The sequence below is a fragment of the Corvus hawaiiensis genome, chromosome 1 (genome assembly GCF_020740725.1).
Source record: "Corvus hawaiiensis isolate bCorHaw1 chromosome 1, bCorHaw1.pri.cur, whole genome shotgun sequence".
Lineage (NCBI taxonomy): Eukaryota > Metazoa > Chordata > Aves > Passeriformes > Corvidae > Corvus > Corvus hawaiiensis.
The window spans coordinates 57,137,018-57,154,731 of record NC_063213.1 but is presented as its reverse complement, the minus strand read 5'-3'; the positions used below and the strand labels follow the sequence as shown (position 1 = coordinate 57,154,731).

General features: G+C 41.2%; 1 protein-coding gene across 7 annotated transcripts in view; it reads left to right on the top strand.

The window, feature by feature from the left end:
* Nucleotides 1–10,086: 10,086 nt before the first annotated feature.
* AKAP9 (A-kinase anchoring protein 9) overlaps nt 10,087–17,714 on the top strand; it is a 105,676-nt gene continuing 98,048 nt past the window's right edge. For 6 of the 7 annotated variants that reach the window (XM_048305882.1, XM_048305871.1, XM_048305854.1 and 3 more), the window contains exon 1: nt 10,087–10,331. In XM_048305882.1, coding sequence (XP_048161839.1) covers nt 10,284–10,331 — 48 coding nt within the window. In that variant the 5' untranslated portion in view covers nt 10,087–10,283. The remainder of the gene's footprint in view (nt 10,332–17,714) is intronic. The other variant, XM_048305826.1, reaches the window with a different exon arrangement.

Sequence of the window (17,714 nt, the reverse complement as noted above, 5' to 3'; positions counted from 1 at the left end):
AGCCTTCAACACTTCCAGAGATGGGGCATCCACAACTTCTGTGGGCAACCTGTTCCAGTGCCTCACCACCCTCACAGTAAAGAATTTTTTCCTAATATCTAATCTAACACTGCTGTCTTTCAGTTTGAAGGCATGCCTCCTTGTATTGTCACTATATGCTCTTGTAAAAAGTCCCTTTCCATCTCTCTTGTAGGCTCCCTTCAGGTACTACAAAGCTGCAATAAGGTCATCCCAAAGTCTTTTCTTCTCCAGGCTGAAATAAATCCTTTTGCCAGGGTGTTAGTGAGGTCTTTGGAAGTCCTCAGCACTTTCTCCCAGCTCTGCTGTGTCTGCAGAACTCTGTATTTGAGATGGCAGAAGATTTTCCTATGAATACTAAAGTTAAGTCTAGGAAATTCTTTGTTCTTACCAGCACTTATGGGATTACCTGACATGCCAGCTCTTTTTCTCTCCATAAATAATACTCAAAAAGGCATAAGTCCCAGTGTGGCACAACAACTTAGAAGTAATTTGTATTAAATTATTACATTTTTAATGTATTTTGAGACTTGCTGAAATATGAAAAAAACAAGTATTCTCCATTTTAGCACCAAAATATATTAAAATGGGTAAAGTTTTAGGAAGCTATAGCATCTTCAGATTTTGTAATTGTTGCCTGGAGCACTTCATCTCAGATATTGTCAGAAATTCTGTAATTCCTAAAAAAACACTGGGAATGCTGATCTGTCAGGTGAACAGTCTGGACAAATTTGAAGAGAAACTGGTATTCTCACTGGGAATTGGTACTGTGCTGAAATGTGGACATTCTATTAAATTATTAATTTCTTCCATATTCTATATGAAGTTTCATTAATAACCCTTGACTTATAAAATAGCAGAATAGTAGGAAAATAACTAGCTTTTTTACCTTCATATGCAATAGGCTGAAGAGATTCCTATTCAGAACCTTCATGTAAACTTGGACAGTTGTGACCAATTATAAAGAAATATGTGCTATAATAGTTCTACATATATCAGATACAAATAAATGATCTTCGCTAGAAATTAATCTTTGTTGGTACCTCAAATATCAAGTGCCAATTTGAAGCTTCTGGGTTGCTTAACTAATTAGCTGTATTAGTTGCAATCTTACTTAAATTACCTTCCTTGATATATTATGCCTGCAAAATAAATTATTCATCTCACAAAACTTAGCTAAAGAGTCTTGCCTCTTCCTAGCTGCAGTATTTTCATCAAAGCAACAAACACATACCAGGGTATTTGTCTTAATTTATTCCATTATAAGGAATAGGCTCAAACATGCCTCCAAAAAGATATGTGGAGCTTACAATTAGTCAAACTACAAGCTGTACTATTCCAGCATTCAGAAACCAAAGACACACGTCTCTAGAAGGTCTGTGTTACTGCAGTAGCACAAGAGGTCTGTGCTTTAACACATTTGTATGAGTTATTTTACTGTCTTTTCAGCAAGATGACAAATGTTTGATTTTGAAAACAAGAAAGCACTTTTGCCTGTTTGACTTGACTGTGTCTGACTGAAGCATGCTAGCAAACCCACAATTATTCATGTATTAAGTGAATACCTGGATCATATGCATGGAAGGCTTTAGTGTCTGATTTCTTCCGTCACCTCTTACAACAAAACTCAACAAAATTTACTTTCATTTAGAAAAAGATGCTTGCTGTACAGACATTTGGTGGGACACTGGTTGCAATGGTTAATACAGATTTACCTAACTTCACAGCTGCAGATAGGGGTTAAAAATTACATTTTCTTCTAATTGTTTCTTCTTACATGGGAACATTTCATTTTCATCCTCAGAGTCTGTTTTGTCATAGGCTTTGATACTTTCTTTCATTAAGAGAATAGATAATATTCTATATTCTATAAGAGAATAGAAATTTTAGCTGTTACATAGGAACTCAATTCTAAAATACTCATCAGTTGCCTCATTTAATAATTTTTCATACTGCTATGCTTCACCAGTGATTTCCAAAGGAAAACAGAAAAAAAAACCCAACAAAACCACCCATGCTTCTAAAAGCATGTTTTCCTTACATCTTGTCTTGGGGTGACCTTATGATGTGTATCCCATATCGCTGCCTATGCCCAGAAATTAATTATTGGCCTTTCTATGCCTCTGAACTGAGCCTGAGAGGGGGAAGAAAAACTGAGCAAAACTTTCTCAAAGCAGTTTGAAACTTGTTCAAGGTCACATAAAGATAGCAGGGGTTTTTTTCCAGCTGGGGCAGGGGGGAGCGAGGAAGCACCCGGCTGGCAGCTTTTCCAGTCAGTTTTTGGCCAGTTTTTTTCCAGTTCCTTGTTCTCTGGAGAGAGGCTGAGAGCTGAACTTTTCCTTCTCTGGAATTTCGGATTTTCTCCCTTTTCTACTGGACTGCCTGATTGCTGTAACATCAGAGCACATCGGGAGGACTTTCCACCGGGCACAGAGGGCCTGGCCCTGGGCCAAGCCCCAGCTCCGAGGAGACCAAAGGGAGGACTCGAACACTTTCCCAGGTTTTTCCTCTACAGCGAAAGATTTTACCATTTAACATTATTTTCCTTTCCCGTGTGCTTGTTAAATAAATAGTTTTATCTTCTTCACTTTCCTTCGAGGAAAATTTATTTTTTTTTTTCCCGAACCTGGTGGGGGGAGGGGTGGTTGTGCCTTCTCTCAGAATATATATATATTTCTAAATTTGGCCAAACCGGAACAAATTTAGTGGCGCCCAACGTGGGGCTCGAAGGAAAGTGAAAAAACTTGTGCTAATTACATTTTGGGTTGAATTTACTTATTCTGTGTTGGAGTAAAGTAGTCACCATGCTGGTTGAGTTCATAATGTCTCTCTGGCTCGATGTACTCATGTCTTTCTGGTCCTTAGGCTTCATTGAGGTACTAGTGCTTTTTTGGTCCCTAGGGTTGTTTGCCTATCCACAACTTGCTCCAATCTTGTCCCTGGTATGTAAATTTTACAGAGAAGGGAGACGAATCAGGATTTCTATTTTGCTGTGCTCAGTGATAATGATTTATAAGAAGTTGATAGAGGTACAGGCAGCTGTTCGAGGTGTGTATGATAAGTGGTTTCTCCGTCCTAACCCCAGTCCTAGCTTCAGTAGCCTGTTTTGGGAATTTATTAGTAATTGCACCCAGATTGTTAGAGGAGGAGGAGATGGGGTTTCCCTTGCCTTTAAATTTGACAGGTTATCTTTTGAGAATGTTCAGTATCCCCTGGATGTTAAAGAGACCACCCTCCTGGTATTTAATCTGGTAATCTTCCTCTATATGATTCACAGCTTGTCTAGAATAAGAGCTCAGATTTCCAGGGTGACTGCTGAGACACCTGACCCAGAGGTGGAAAATCCTGAGTGGTGTGGGGAATGGGAGGACATCGGCCAAACCCTAAAGAAATTCTCTGACCCGATAGTTTGGGATTTCCCATCTGAACAAATTCAGAAACCAGCTGAGGTGGGAAAATATCTGAAAGGGAGAAGTGGCCAAAGCTCTACCTCTACACTGATTCATGGATGGTAGCCAATGCTCTGTGGGGATGGTTAGAAAAGTGGGAAAAAGCTAATTGGCAGCGTAGGGGAAAACCAATCTGAGCTGCTGCAGAGTGGAAAAACATCGCTGCCCGAGTAAGAAAGCTGGCTGTGAGAGTCCGCCATGTGGATGCTCACGTCCCCAAGAGTAGGGCTAATGAGGAACACCAAAACAACAAGCAGGTAGATCAGGCTGCAAAGATAGAAGTGTCACAGGTAGACTTGGACTGGAAACACAAGGGAGAGTTGTTCCTAGCTCGATGGGCCCATGATGCCTCAGGCCATCAGGGCAGAGATGCCACCTATAAGTGGGCACGAGACCGAGGGGTGGATCTAACCATGGACAGTATCTCCCAGGTTATCCATGACTGTGAGACATGCGCTGCGATCAAGCAGGCCAAGCGGGTGAAGCCCCTGTGGTACGGTGGGCGATGGTCCAAATACAAGTATGGGGAAGCCTGGCAGATTGATTACATCACACTGCCTCAAACCCGCCAAGGCAAGCGCTATGTGCTCACAATGGTAGAAGCCACCACTGGATGGCTGGAGACCTACCCTGTGCCTCACGCTACTGCCCGAAACACCATCCTGGGCCTTGAAAAGCAAGTCCTTTGGAGGCATGGCACCCCTGAGAGAATCGAGTCTGACAATGGGACTCATTTTAAGAATAGCCTTATTAATACCTGGGCTAGAGAACATGGCATTGAGTGGGTGTACCACATCCCTTACCATGCACCAGCTGCAGGCAAAGTGGAACGGTGCAATGGATTGTTGAAAACCACTTTGAAGGCACTGGGTGGGGGAACTTTCAAAAATTGGGAACAGAATCTAGCAAAGGCCACCTGGTTAGTTAACACCCGAGGTTCCACCAATAGAGCTGGTCCAGCCCAATCTGAATCCCTGCATACAACAGATGGAGATAAGGTCCCAGTAGTGCATGTCAGAGGTCTGTTAGGAAAGACTGTGTGGATAAATTCTGCCTCGAGTACAGACAAACCCATCCGTGGGGTTGTCTTTGCTCAGGGACCTGGTTGCACATGGTGGGTAATGCAGAAAGATGGCACAACACGTTGTGTACCACAGGGAGATCTGATTGTTGTGTGAAAACCACCTGTAGTGTGAAATGCCAGTATACCCTTGCTTGCTGAGTGTCACTGTCACTGTTCGTACATAGCTGTGTATATATATAAGTTTATGTATTAATGTGTGTGTGGAGAATTAGAATATCTTAGTTTGGACATTGAGCCAACAATATGGGATAAGGGGTGGAATGTCTTGGGGTGACCTTATGATGTGTATCCCATATCGCTGCCTATGCCCAGAAATTAATTATTGGCCTTTCTATGCCTCTGAACTGAGCCTGAGAGGGGGAAGAAAAACTGAGCAAAACTTTCTCAAAGCAGTTTGAAACTTGTTCAAGGTCACATAAAGATAGCAGGGGTTTTTTTCCAGCTGGGGCAGGGGGGAGCGAGGAAGCACCCGGCTGGCAGCTTTTCCAGTCAGTTTTTGGCCAGTTTTTTTCCAGTTCCTTGTTCTCTGGAGAGAGGCTGAGAGCTGAACTTTTCCTTCTCTGGAATTTCGGATTTTCTCCCTTTTCTACTGGACTGCCTGATTGCTGTAACATCAGAGCACATCGGGAGGACTTTCCACCGGGCACAGAGGGCCTGGCCCTGGGCCAAGCCCCAGCTCCGAGGAGACCAAAGGGAGGACTCGAACACTTTCCCAGGTTTTTCCTCTACAGCGAAAGATTTTACCATTTAACATTATTTTCCTTTCCCGTGTGCTTGTTAAATAAATAGTTTTATCTTCTTCACTTTCCTTCGAGGAAAATTTATTTTTTTTTTTCCCGAACCTGGTGGGGGGAGGGGTGGTTGTGCCTTCTCTCAGAATATATATATATTTCTAAATTTGGCCAAACCGGAACACATCTCTAGCTCACCTACTTTTTAACCACCAAGCCTCACCGTTTGTGCTGTAATAGCATCTGTTGTGCTCTGCTTTGAAGGAGACAATGTTTGTCTCTTTCTAAAACACAAGCTGGTCCTAACATAAATAACACACCTAAGTATCCCTGCGGTGAAAGTTTTTATAACATGCAGTCAGACTACCTGAATACAATAGACCAAGTTCTACCTGAAATTTGAGTTGACTTCCACTTGCTAACAGCCAATTAACATAATTAGGTAATCCTCCCTCAGCAGTACCTACAATGGGTCTGTGAAATCGGGAACTTTACATATTTTACCTGAATCACCTGCCTGCTGTAAGCAAGCCAACCAAGCTGCACTCTGGGAAACTGCAGTGCCAAGGCTCAGTGCAGATGAAGAGCAGATGGTAGGGGATAGAGCTGACACAACAGACTGTGACAAAGGCACAACTAAGCTAGGCATTAAGTGAACTTCATATTCTTTGTGCAAGCTCACACTGAGGTGGAGGTAAATCTGTTTGGTTACCATGCACTATGACACGTATATACTGAGGCATTTCTGTACTGACAACACCATCTGCCACAGAACTCCCACTCAGTTCAGTGAAAGCAGGTGCATGTCCTGGTCAAATAAAACTTTCACTATGGTCATCTCTCAGATAGAGGTGTCTCTTATTTTCACACTTGATCCCTTTAATGTTCACTATAATAGAAACTGTTATCCTGCTAGGTAGGTTTTGTACAGCAGGTCATGAGCCACGGAAGAACTGTTGGACATACTGTGATGGTGATGAAAAATAGTCAGGTCTTAGTAAACACCCCCTCTCCCTTGCCATTGTCTCTGATGGGCAATATGATTTGTCTTAAGGTCAGAACACTAGGTGGGAATTGCAGGAGGAATGCTTTGAATGCTCACATAATGAATGTATTCCAGAGATGGGAGAGTTGTGGTGATTGCTATTGACTTTGGTAAACATCAGCCTGCAAAAGTCTATAAAATGCTGTTGAAGACTGGGCCAGCTGAGCAAACTGGTATCCCGAGGTTGCAGCTTCCTGGTGAATCCCCAGCTCCACAGGGAAACCTGCAGGGTATGTCCAGCCCTAAGATAGGGAACATTTGCTGTTGAGTGGGTGAGTAAAGGTGCTAAGATCTGGTAAAACACAAAGATAAAACCCTAAAGGTTTTAGGTGCTTTGTAATTCTGAATTCTGCAATGCTAAAGACTGCAAACCTGTTCATTTGTAGCAAAACCTGCTTATATTATCACCTTTTATACCTGCTTATAGTATATATTGCATTGACAACATTTAGATGCTGTGTTAGCAACCAATCTAATAATAATAATCCACATAATCAGTGTCGTATTTCTAATGCCTGACCAAGAGTCTTCTATCACCCTGCTACACATACATAACAGAAGGTACATATCCATTAACAGGAGGACTACTCCTTTACAAATTATGTTGACCAAATGCAGACATTTAAAACTAAAAAAAAACCCAAAACAACAACAAAAAACCCCCCAGAAAGTGGCATGGTCATTGTATTGGTGCTAGGAAAACATCTGACTGCTGTCAGATACTTTTTTCTTAGAAGATGGATCCGGGAATCTTATGTGATCCGTATGGGAGTCTTTCATTCTAATACATATTTTTGTTGAATAAAATAAACTAGAGTTGCATAGTATTGTTATTAAGAAGTATTACTGAAGGTATGACACCTGAGAATACACAACATCTGTGCTCCTTACCTGTTGGAAGAGGTTGTATCATCATCTTATGCCTGTGATAGTTTTTTAATTTTTGCATACTATTTGTGTATGTGATTTACCAGCAGCACGTTGTGATCTGACAGCCCTCCAATTCTGGCTTCAGTGGACTGTGACAGAATTTGAATTTCTTAACTAGAACTTTGTGATTATCATACATGGTCTTTAGGCTTCATCTTTTGGCTTCACAGTCCACTAAAGCACTACAATGACAGTCACCAGGCATACATTCTCTGAACCGTGAATAAAGGAAACAGAAGAGGTAGGAAGAATGTGGAATTTCAGTGTTAGAGAAAATGCTGTAGATGAAGAAGCCTTTGTCCTTGTCCACAGACAAACACAACTGAAAATTAGGTCTGATATTCGAAGCTGGTTCAGTGCCGTTTTGTATGAACATTTTCAATAATAAATTTAATTCTAAATAAAAGTAAGACTAGGCCAAAACACCAGTTCTTCCTGTCCTGGAGAATGTCCGATCTGTATTTTTTACTTTGTTCACTTTGCACATGTTGTCAAAAGCAGTTTACATGTTTGACTTATGTGAAATCAGTGCATGTTAAAGAGTTATTCAGCACTTTCTTACATTCTTGGGCCAGTGAATGTTATTAGTCAATTCTGAGAATTAAGCATACAAGATGAATGCCTTTCTGTAACTGAAAGTTTAATTGGCTAACCAACTTGTGAATTCCAGTCAGCTTGCCCTGCATGAATGATAAAACAGGAATTAAAATAGTTGAAGTAGGAAATTATACTGTATGGGTTTGGGTTTCTTCCCCTGTTCTTCAGAGAAGAGTCCTGTTCTTCCAATGTTGAGAGGATATGGAAATACTATTTCCTGGGATATTCTATCGAGTAGTAATTTCCACAGTATTCTATTATAGTTTGTCAGTATGGTTTTCAGGACTTCCATAGTCATTAATTAGATGTTAAGATAAAATCCACTAGAATTAGACAGATAAAAGTCTGTAAGTAAAAGGAAAATTAGGCCCATCAATTCTTAGCATTAACTCAAGAACCCATTTAATTATAGGATTTGGGAAGTTTGCAATTATCTTCTAAATTGGATATTTACTGATAAATTATTATCAAAGTGTCACGTGTGTGTGAAATTTTACTGACATCTGATAGCTAGTTCTACAACAGTGGCCTCTAACAGTCAAGAGGAATGTCACTGACACAGAAAATGCGATTTCTTTTTCCTTCAGGGGTCCTGGGCCTTTGTAGTTGATAGGAAAAACTTCTATTTGTACAGGCTTTGAGGAGGTACTTTATTTTACTGACTTAGGAACATGTTTTTAAGAAATGAACTCAAACTTTTATTCCTATAAAAATCTTTCCTCTTTAAATAATCCTTCTCATTTTCGTTTGCTGCTTTCCTCTAGAACATGATTTTCCCGTAGTGAAATGGCAAAGTCTGAGAACTTAAACATATGGCTTGCTTCAAATATGAAACAACAGATAATGCAGACATTTTTCATTCCCTATGGTGGATGGTGTTTTCTTTTGACATAAATGGTATGTATTCCTTTTTGACTAAAGGTTAAGAACATTGTTTTGTAAAGACAGGAATGCACATTACCTGTACCAATTAACAAACTGTTTCAGACTTTTCCATGAAGTGTAATGTGGAGGAGGAATGGAAAATCCTTTAAAATGTCAGACTGTACGTTTAGTTTACTTTGGTAGTAATATGGATGTGGCATTTTGTTGCTAGGACACCTCATTTTTTTTAAACTTGTTCCTCGTCAGTAATACTGTGCAAATAATGTTTTCTTTTGTATTTTTTTGTTTGTTTGGGTGTATCCAGTCTTTGCTGGAAAATTCAAGCAAGGAAAGAACGTATACTAAAGGAACCATGTTCAAAAGATCAGCAAAGCTGAGATCTAAGTTAATTCAGAAAGATTTTGAATTTTGCATTTAGTAAAGGAGCATGATTCCAAATGAAGAATAAGGAATCCGTTCACATTGCAGCTGGTACACGTTCCTGGGAAGCCTTTTTTCTTCCTTTGTGTGTAAGCCTGTGCCATCCATCGCACCATCATAAACGGAACCCACCTTAGAGGGAACTGAAAGAAAAAGCACAATAGGACCACGTGATACAAATTGCTATTAGCCTTTCAAGGCACACACTAAGTAGAATATTAAATTATCTCAGAATATTTCTTTGTATTTGCTGAGGTATAGAAATTGTATGAGCATTTAATTGCCACGTGCCATATTCCCCATTGTGCTTTTAACACACTTCTTCCAGCCTGTCTGGCACGACGAGTGCATGGTAAGTAATTTTAACAAGGGGGGCTACAGATCCTTTGTTGTCATCCTTACACAGTCTGCGGCACACGCTCGGGAAACTCGTTCTATTGTACAGCTTTAGATCGAGCTGTAGGATCCCTGCAACTGAGTGAGCCGCACGCAGGAGCAGGATACCACCTGGAAAATCGGAACTGCCAGAATTAGCCTTCTAGCCAGAGACACGGGATTGGTGGGGCAGCAGAGCTCGGGTGCTGGCCGTTCAGAGCCCCGTGTCGCAGCCCAGCGAGCGCCGGGAGCCTCGGCAGTGCTGCTCTTTTTTGGGCAGCGGGAGCCCCCCGCCTCTGCCCGCAGGGCACGGGGGTGTGGAGGGGGGTGTGCCCGCCGGCCCTGTCCGCGCCCGCTGCCCCCGGCGCCGCCGCTGCCCTGCAGGGACCAAACCCGCTCCTCCGGGGGCGGCTCCGGCGGGACTTGGCGGCAGCCAGGCGGGCGGGGGTCGCCGGCAGGCAGAGGCGCCGGGAGCGGCCGGGGCTCGGGGAGGAGGGGCTGGCGGCGGCGGGAGGAGGAGCGGGCGGCCAGACGTCACTTTCCCCGGCCGCGTGTTTACGTGGAGCTGAAGATGGCGGCGCCGGTGGCACCGCCACGGCAGCTGTCGTCGCTGTGAGGCGGGACGGGACCGGACCGGACCGGACCGGACCGGACCGGACAGCGAGCGTGTACGCTCCGGCTGAGGGGAGGGCACGGGGCAAGCCTTTCCTCCTGCTGCCGGTAACACCCTGCTCTCCCGCACAGACACCATGGAGGACGAGGAACGGCTGAAAAAGCTGGAGGCTGGGAAAGCCAAGGTAGGAGGAGGAGGCGGTGGCGTGGCCGGGAGACAGCGGGGTGAGGGCGGGGGAGGGTTGTCAGTGGGGCCAGGCCGAGCCGCGCGGTGCGGCGGCGAAGCGGGGCTGCGGCAGGGGCTTGGCGCGGGGCCCCGCCGCGAACAAAGCCGCGGGCGGAGGAGGCGCTTTGTGCCGCCCGCCCCGCGCTCCCCCGCCCGCCGCGGGGCCGGGCTGCGCTGCCGGCCGGGCGGTGGGTGCCAGTGCCCGGCGACACCGGCCCCGACAAATGGCACGCCACAGGTGCCCGTCACGGGGCCGGACGGTGACAACCCGGACAGCACCCGCTGCGGCGCCGGGCGGAGGAAGAGCCGAGGAGGAAGAGGAGAAGGAGCGTTAACCTCCTTACCCTTTGCAGCCGAGGCGCGAATCCCGTTCACCTCATAAGCCTGGGAAACCCCGTGAACCTTTAAGGAAGTTTATAAAACCGACAGCTGTTCCTCAGTGTGGAACTAATGCCGTGAGAGAGCCTTAGGAGGCAGCGGATTAGCGATGCCTCCAGTGGTGCGGGCTGGGAATGCCGTGAGTCACCCGCGGGACCCCGCCGTGTGCGCCGGCATCCCGGTGCCCGCAGAGCCGCGCTGAGCCGTCACCGCCTCGGGGCTGTCAGGCGGCTCAGACGCTGCTCTGCGGGCTTACCCAAGGGTTAATCGGGGAGCTTATCATTTTACCCTAAGCGTGGCTCAGTAACACACCGGCTGCACAGCATTTCGCCTTCTGGGCACCAGACCAGACTACACTTTAGGAGGACCTTTTTTTTACTTCAAAGAAAGCTTTGGTGTGGTCAGTGAGATAAGCTAATTAATGGCATTTTAGATAAAATTAGTGTTTTGGCCTTAGGTATAATCTATTTCCTTCCTGTAGTCATAGTTAAATGATAAGGCTTCAGAAGTTGGTCAGTCATTCATGCTAAAGATACGCATGTAACTTGGCAGAATCTAATAGTACAGGCAAAATGAAGACAAGCTAAAGATGAAACTATGAAATATCATTGTCTTATTTATGTGGACTATGGAAAAGATATAGTTCATCTGCGAAGTATTGAATAGGTATTTTGCTGTATTAGTAAAAAACTTCTTAACTTAATGTGTTTCTGTTTGGGTTCAAAATGTCCATTGGGAAGCTCTCCTAGATGGAGTTGTATGCTTATATAGGAAAACCTGTTCCTTAAATGCTTAGTGCAAGAGTGGTGTTTGCACCTCATTATGTAGTACTGGTAAAATACACTGGGACAAATTAGATCCTGGTGGCAGTACATTCTGTCACAGATTGGCTAAGTGTTTTGATAAATTAGAAAGTAGTTCACAAAGAAAATGTTTGGAGTAGACTTGCCAGTATTATAAATCACAATGAAGAGTTTATCAAGAGAATTTAGATTTTTCTGCCCTTATTGGCCTGGGATTAACACAGAAAATTAATGACAGTTACTGAAAATCGAACCAAAGAGCCAGGACTCTAGCAGGAGTTCAGTGGCTTCCTTCAAACTTTGAGAGAAGACATGTACACTTTACTAATTTATTTGTATTTTAAGAGTACTGTCATAACTTTCACTATTGTTCTAGTCTTTTCTGTCTAAAACCTAATGATCTTGTATTTGCCTGAAGACTTTAGTATTCTATGATTTCAAACGTCCCCTGTGATTTAAGTCTTTATCACTCTTTATACATGGTTTATGTGAAAAGGGACTATATAAGCAGTGAGTTTTTTCAGATTTTTTGTTGGTGTTCTGTGTAACATTTGCCCCTTTTTTACATGTGAATAATATAGTTAAATGTGCTGCACATTTAATTTAACATTTAATGAGATTAGGTCACAGTCTTTCAGTGACAAATGTCACTGATAAAAGCAGAAAAGAAGAAATTGTGTTAGCAGAGAATGGAAGCAGGGGTTGCTCCTGCAGCTGTTTTTCTCTTTTTCAGACGCATTCACGGTAGTGTAATCAGTGCATCTCCTAAAATTGCTTGGATCTAATGGATATTTTCTGCAAACCACAGCAACAAGTATCCAGAAAACTTTTGAGCTTTATCACTTGAGAGTCATTTAAATTCTGAGAAAATATGTTTAAGTATGTGTTGTTACCATGGCAAAAAGTGCAGGTATTGCTACACTGCAGATACCTTAAACCATCCACCTGAAATTACAAATTTTAAATAAGATGTTTCATAAGCTGCAAGATGAATGTAGGAATTTGGGAGTCTGGTAAAAGATGCCATGAAAGTGGCTGGTACATTGCTAACAGTGGACAGTATTCACAGTTGAGACCTGGATTCTTGCTTTGTTTGGGTTGGTTTTTTTCTTGTAAAGTAGGTACTGCTAAATCTCAGTGTGTGCATATTAAACCGTATGAACTTTCTTGTAAAGCAACCATTTGGTTGTTTTCTGAGCATAATATCAAGTAGGCAAATGTGGAGTTTGGTTTTGTGCGAATTTATCTGCAATGGAACTTTTTCTTGATGTCTTCTAAGACACTGTCCCCCCACGTACATCTCTTACAGAGAAGTGTATTAAAAGCGGATTTTCTGAAATGAATTTTCTTCTGAGTCCTCCTTTATTGTTACTGGAAATGAAGAGCTGCATTATGAATCTTACCTTGATTGAATGGTGCTAAGTGTACTCAAGCCTGGCAGAATGGGTCTCAGTGTGAGCACACAGCCTTTGTCAGTACATTATATGGAAAATGGAATAAAAAGGTCTTGATGGAGGCTCACCAATATTCATGTGTACCTGTTGATTTTCGGAAACTACACCAAGTCTGCATTATGAAGCAGTTTGCACCATATGTTGTTGTTCTGTCTGTTACAAGCCCGAAAAGGCAAGGGAGGCACAAAGTTAAACACAGTAAATTACATGCTCCTTTTTCCAGACCTGTAGTCATTCATTTTCTTTTGCCACAAGGTAAATCTGCTGAATATTATCCCAGCTTCTATAAATGTCTGTCTCCCTTCCATTGAAATGATCTCTCTGTTCCTCCATAGAACGCTCTTCTCCCACAAACAGACCGGTTCTCTTATCTCATGATGTCATTATTGTGGAGCAAGAAGAGTGTTAGAAAGGCCAGTTAAGGCAAACAGTGTTGACTGTGGGGGGAAGTGGAAGGGAGATGTGTGCCAGCAGCAGAAATACAGATGCATGCTATTAGGTTGATCAGTGCCCTAAAACACAGTGACATTAGAAATCCATCAGATATGTTTTGTGCCTTGCTGAGGAGATTCTAGAATAGTATTGATGGCCTGAGACAGTGAATATGTATCTGGTCTTAAAAAAGACTACAGGGGATGGTGTTTGAAGATCTTGATATGACATACTATATATGGATTCCTATGTGCATCAGTCTGCTTGGAAATCTCATCTAACATTAAAGGGGGTACTATTTATTGTAGTTGGGTTGGGTATTTTAATTTCATGTATTTATTTAGCAGCTTAGTAGCAGGCTTTTCTTACCAGAATATGGCACTATTTTGATCAACTTTCAAAAACTACAGAGAGTAGTTTGCTAGCTTCAGAATAAAAATGCCAGCAATTGGATTCCCTTGTCAGAAAGGGGCTTGAGGGTATTTTGGTGTAAAGCTTTTGAAATTTACAAAAATATTTTAATTTCTATGTGCACAGACATATGTGAAAGGCACAGCTATTATAACTGGCAAGATTGAGATGAAGATATCAATACCAAGTTTTATGGAATGATCCATTTTACAGTACTGAAATTTAGTTAGCAGAGTATTTAAATATGTGTTTAAATTTCTAGTGAGCAAAAGGCACTCCTTAGCTGTATGCTTGGGTTTTTTGCTGTGGGAGGGGTAAGCAAAGAGACAAATATATTTCTTAAATTCTCTTGGGTTGGTCTAGGATTTCAGGTCTAATGTTAGAAATACACAATTTACTGCCTTGTTTTTCAAAGCTTTTATGTATGTTTGCAGTGTTCTAAGAAACTATGTAGTTGTTGGAGAACCTGAAGAAATTAGTGAGTTCGTTTAGTTCAAACACTTGAGAGCAGAGAGAGAGAGGCTGTTACTGCTTTTGATCTACACCAGAAGATGACTGAGCAGATGGAACAGTGATGTCGGTTGGGGAGGCTCTAATGGCTCTCAGTGGACAAGTATTACAGGTTGTATAACTAATTTGGCAAGTTAATCTTCACAAATTGAATAGTCAAAAGAAATAATTACATATTTTGTCATCTGGTCATGCATGTAAATATTTCAGATGGCTGAAGATGAAAAGTATATGTATTATTAAAATAGCATTGTCTAAGAGTCTGGGAATGTTTGCTGTTTGCATTGTTATGTCTTTCTTACTCGTTTGAGGGGAGAAAAAGATTTTACTCACTTATCTCTGGCCTCTTTGGCCTGAGTTGTTCTGGCATTCTTAAGGAAAGGTTGATATGTTGAGGTTTTTTTATATAAAACACTCAAGCAAGCATGGAATAATTCTGTGACTCAGTGATTAAAGCTCTAATTTAAATCCCCCAGAAGAGCTCAAAGTATAGATTGTGTGTAAAACAAGTACTTTTAAACTCCCTGTAATTTACCTGAAGAGGAAAAAAAGCAGTATCTCAGTGGTTATTAAAGAGATTTTGTCACTAAAGTCACAGATCACAGAATATTTTGAGTTGAAAGGGGACTACAAGGATCATCAAGTTCACCTCTTAAGTGACTTAAGACATTTACATATGGGGATTGAACCCACAACCTTGGTGTTATCAGCACCATGCTCTAACCAACTGAGCTAATTTCAGGGTCAGTCAAATTAAATAGATTTAAAACTAACATGTCATTAAACAGCTAGGCTACTCACACATCATCTTTTGCTTTCAAGTGTAGACTTGTTCATTTTGTTTATCCTGTCTGCCTCAAGTAACTTGAGCAAAAATAAACAGAGTTATGGAAGGACGAATTTACTTTTCAGTCTGTGTTTTCCTACTCTGCTTTTCTCTTGAAAGAACTCATATTTTCCGTATCACAAAGTGCTGATTTCATCATAAAGCCCTAATCATCATGGTCACTGTTCATAAATTGTGGACAGAAGAAGCTTTTTGAGTTAAAAGTTCACGGAATGGCTGTAGTGCTTTGTCTATATCTGAAGATGCTGGTGTGCATTAATGGACAAGAGAGGAAGCAACTGGATCTCAAGAGTTTCCTGGAAAGGTGTGGGAAAGCTTTGGCTCGAGAGTACAGTGACTCTGTGAAAAAGTACTGTAATGAAGAACAGTTTATTTGAAGGAGCCCTTTTTCTTGCACATGAAGAGCCTCAGAAATTGTATCTAGTTCTTAGGCATTCCTTTATTGCATTGGTAAGCTATTTGTTTTTCTAGGTCCTTCTCAACTTGTGAGGTTTGTCTTCTTTTTGTTTACAGGCTTCAATCTGCTCACTCCTTTGCATCTCTGTCAATTTTAAATGCCAATAATAGGAGGTATGTGGAACTGCATGTGTATATTTTGGTTATTAACATGAGTAAGCTTAAAAGCTTACTTTGTCTTGCAGAGAAAATCACATACATAAGGACTGAACATTGCCCTGGAGAGAAAACACGTGGTTTTAAAACTTTTTGAGTAAAAGAAGATAGGACAGAAATTGAGTAGAGGTGAGAAAGGAGCAAAGTGTGAGGTGTTCAGCTTGTTGTGCATGCATTTATTTTTGTTCAAGACAGTGGAAATCTATATAATTGATTGCTAATAGGGTGGTACATAAGCTTGGATGAGATCAAATGGAAATCTTTGAGGCCATTTTCAAGACATATTGTATGAGTAATAGCAGAAAAATTGGTATGACTAGTTTAATTTTTCTTTTGAGGATAATAGGACTATCAGCTCGTTCCAGTTTACTTGGTGTTCTTTTTGCTTTGAAAAAATAAAAAGAAAGTTTAATTTTTTTTTCTCATGTGTTCAGATTTTTTGTGGATTCTATTGGGTTTTTGTTAAAAAAAGAAAAAAGGTACTTGCGTTGAAATCTGGGATTCCAACACTCTTTTAAATTGAAACTACTAGAAGTCTTCCTATTTTCAAGTGTGGGTTTTTTGAATCACTGATCTCCATTTCCCTCATTCCAGAGATCTGTTCTTGCTTTTGATACAGGGCTTGATTATTGGTTTTAGATGTTATTATCAATATACCCTTTTGTTCAAATCCTTAAAATAGCTCTCTACTTTCCAATAGTGTTGCAAGGTAGAATGAGCTTTAATTTATACTTGCTTTCTTCTGGGAATGCAGAGAAATACCACTTCAAAATAATCTTTGTTTTTTTGCCAGTTTAGAGAGAATTGTTCTTTAATTCAAAATGCTAGCAAATTTCGCAAAAATAGAGAAGTAAGTCAACACCGTATTGTTAGTAGCACTGTGCAAGCAAGAAATGGCGTTGTAAAAATGCGTTTTAAAATGTTTTCTCGTTCCTTGTGTAAGGAGAAGGAATTACAGAAAAGAAAGCACAAAGTTGCTCTTTGCCTACCTTCAGGACTTTCTTCATTTTAGCACTAGCCTCTCCCTCATTTCTGTGGTCTTCTTTCGAACTACTTATTTTCTTAGTATGCGTGTTGCAATAGCAAAACAGAGATGACTGCAAAATTTGTTTCCCTGTTATAACAGAATCTAGACAAGTCTGTTTGTTGGTACTTATTTGGAAATAAGCTTGATCACCACCACAGATTCATTTTAAAGAGCTTTCAGTAAATTGTGTTGATACTTCAAGGGAATTAGACTTTTTGGCATATGTAGGTGTTGCCAGAAAATCCTGTATTTTTTTCCTGATAGGAAATAACCAATCAACTAGGTGCTTTTAAATATTGAAAAAGGTGTTAACTGCAGAATAATACATGGTTACTCTAGCATCTTAGAGTTTGGAATAGTGAAAAATCTGATGAAAATAAGGACAAAAGAAAAAAGTGCTGCTTAAGTAGGTCCAACTTTGTTGAGCTACTTTATATTACAACGTAAGATTATATACTAGTAACCCAGTTGTTGGGAATCCTAATTTAGGGTCTGAAAGCTCTGTCTTAAATATCTGCCCCATAGGACAGATTTCAAGGTATTTCTATGTATTTGTTTCAAAATAATTTTGTTACTGATACAAGCTAACATGTTACTTTGAATTTGGAATGATAAATGTACCACAGTTCAACAAAACACAATTGATAATTACAGTCTTTTTACTGCTATGCTGAAACATAAATACATCTTGAAATTTATGTTGATGAGATGCTTGTCTGTTGACTGCAAAGAGTGGACACACCCTATTGTGTTGATGTTTCTGGTGTTCATGTTTGTGGAAGAAAACCTTAATCTTCATTTTCCCATGATTTCTTGAGAAGCCAACATTTTATAACTATCTTTCCTACAACCAGTGGAGAAAAGACTG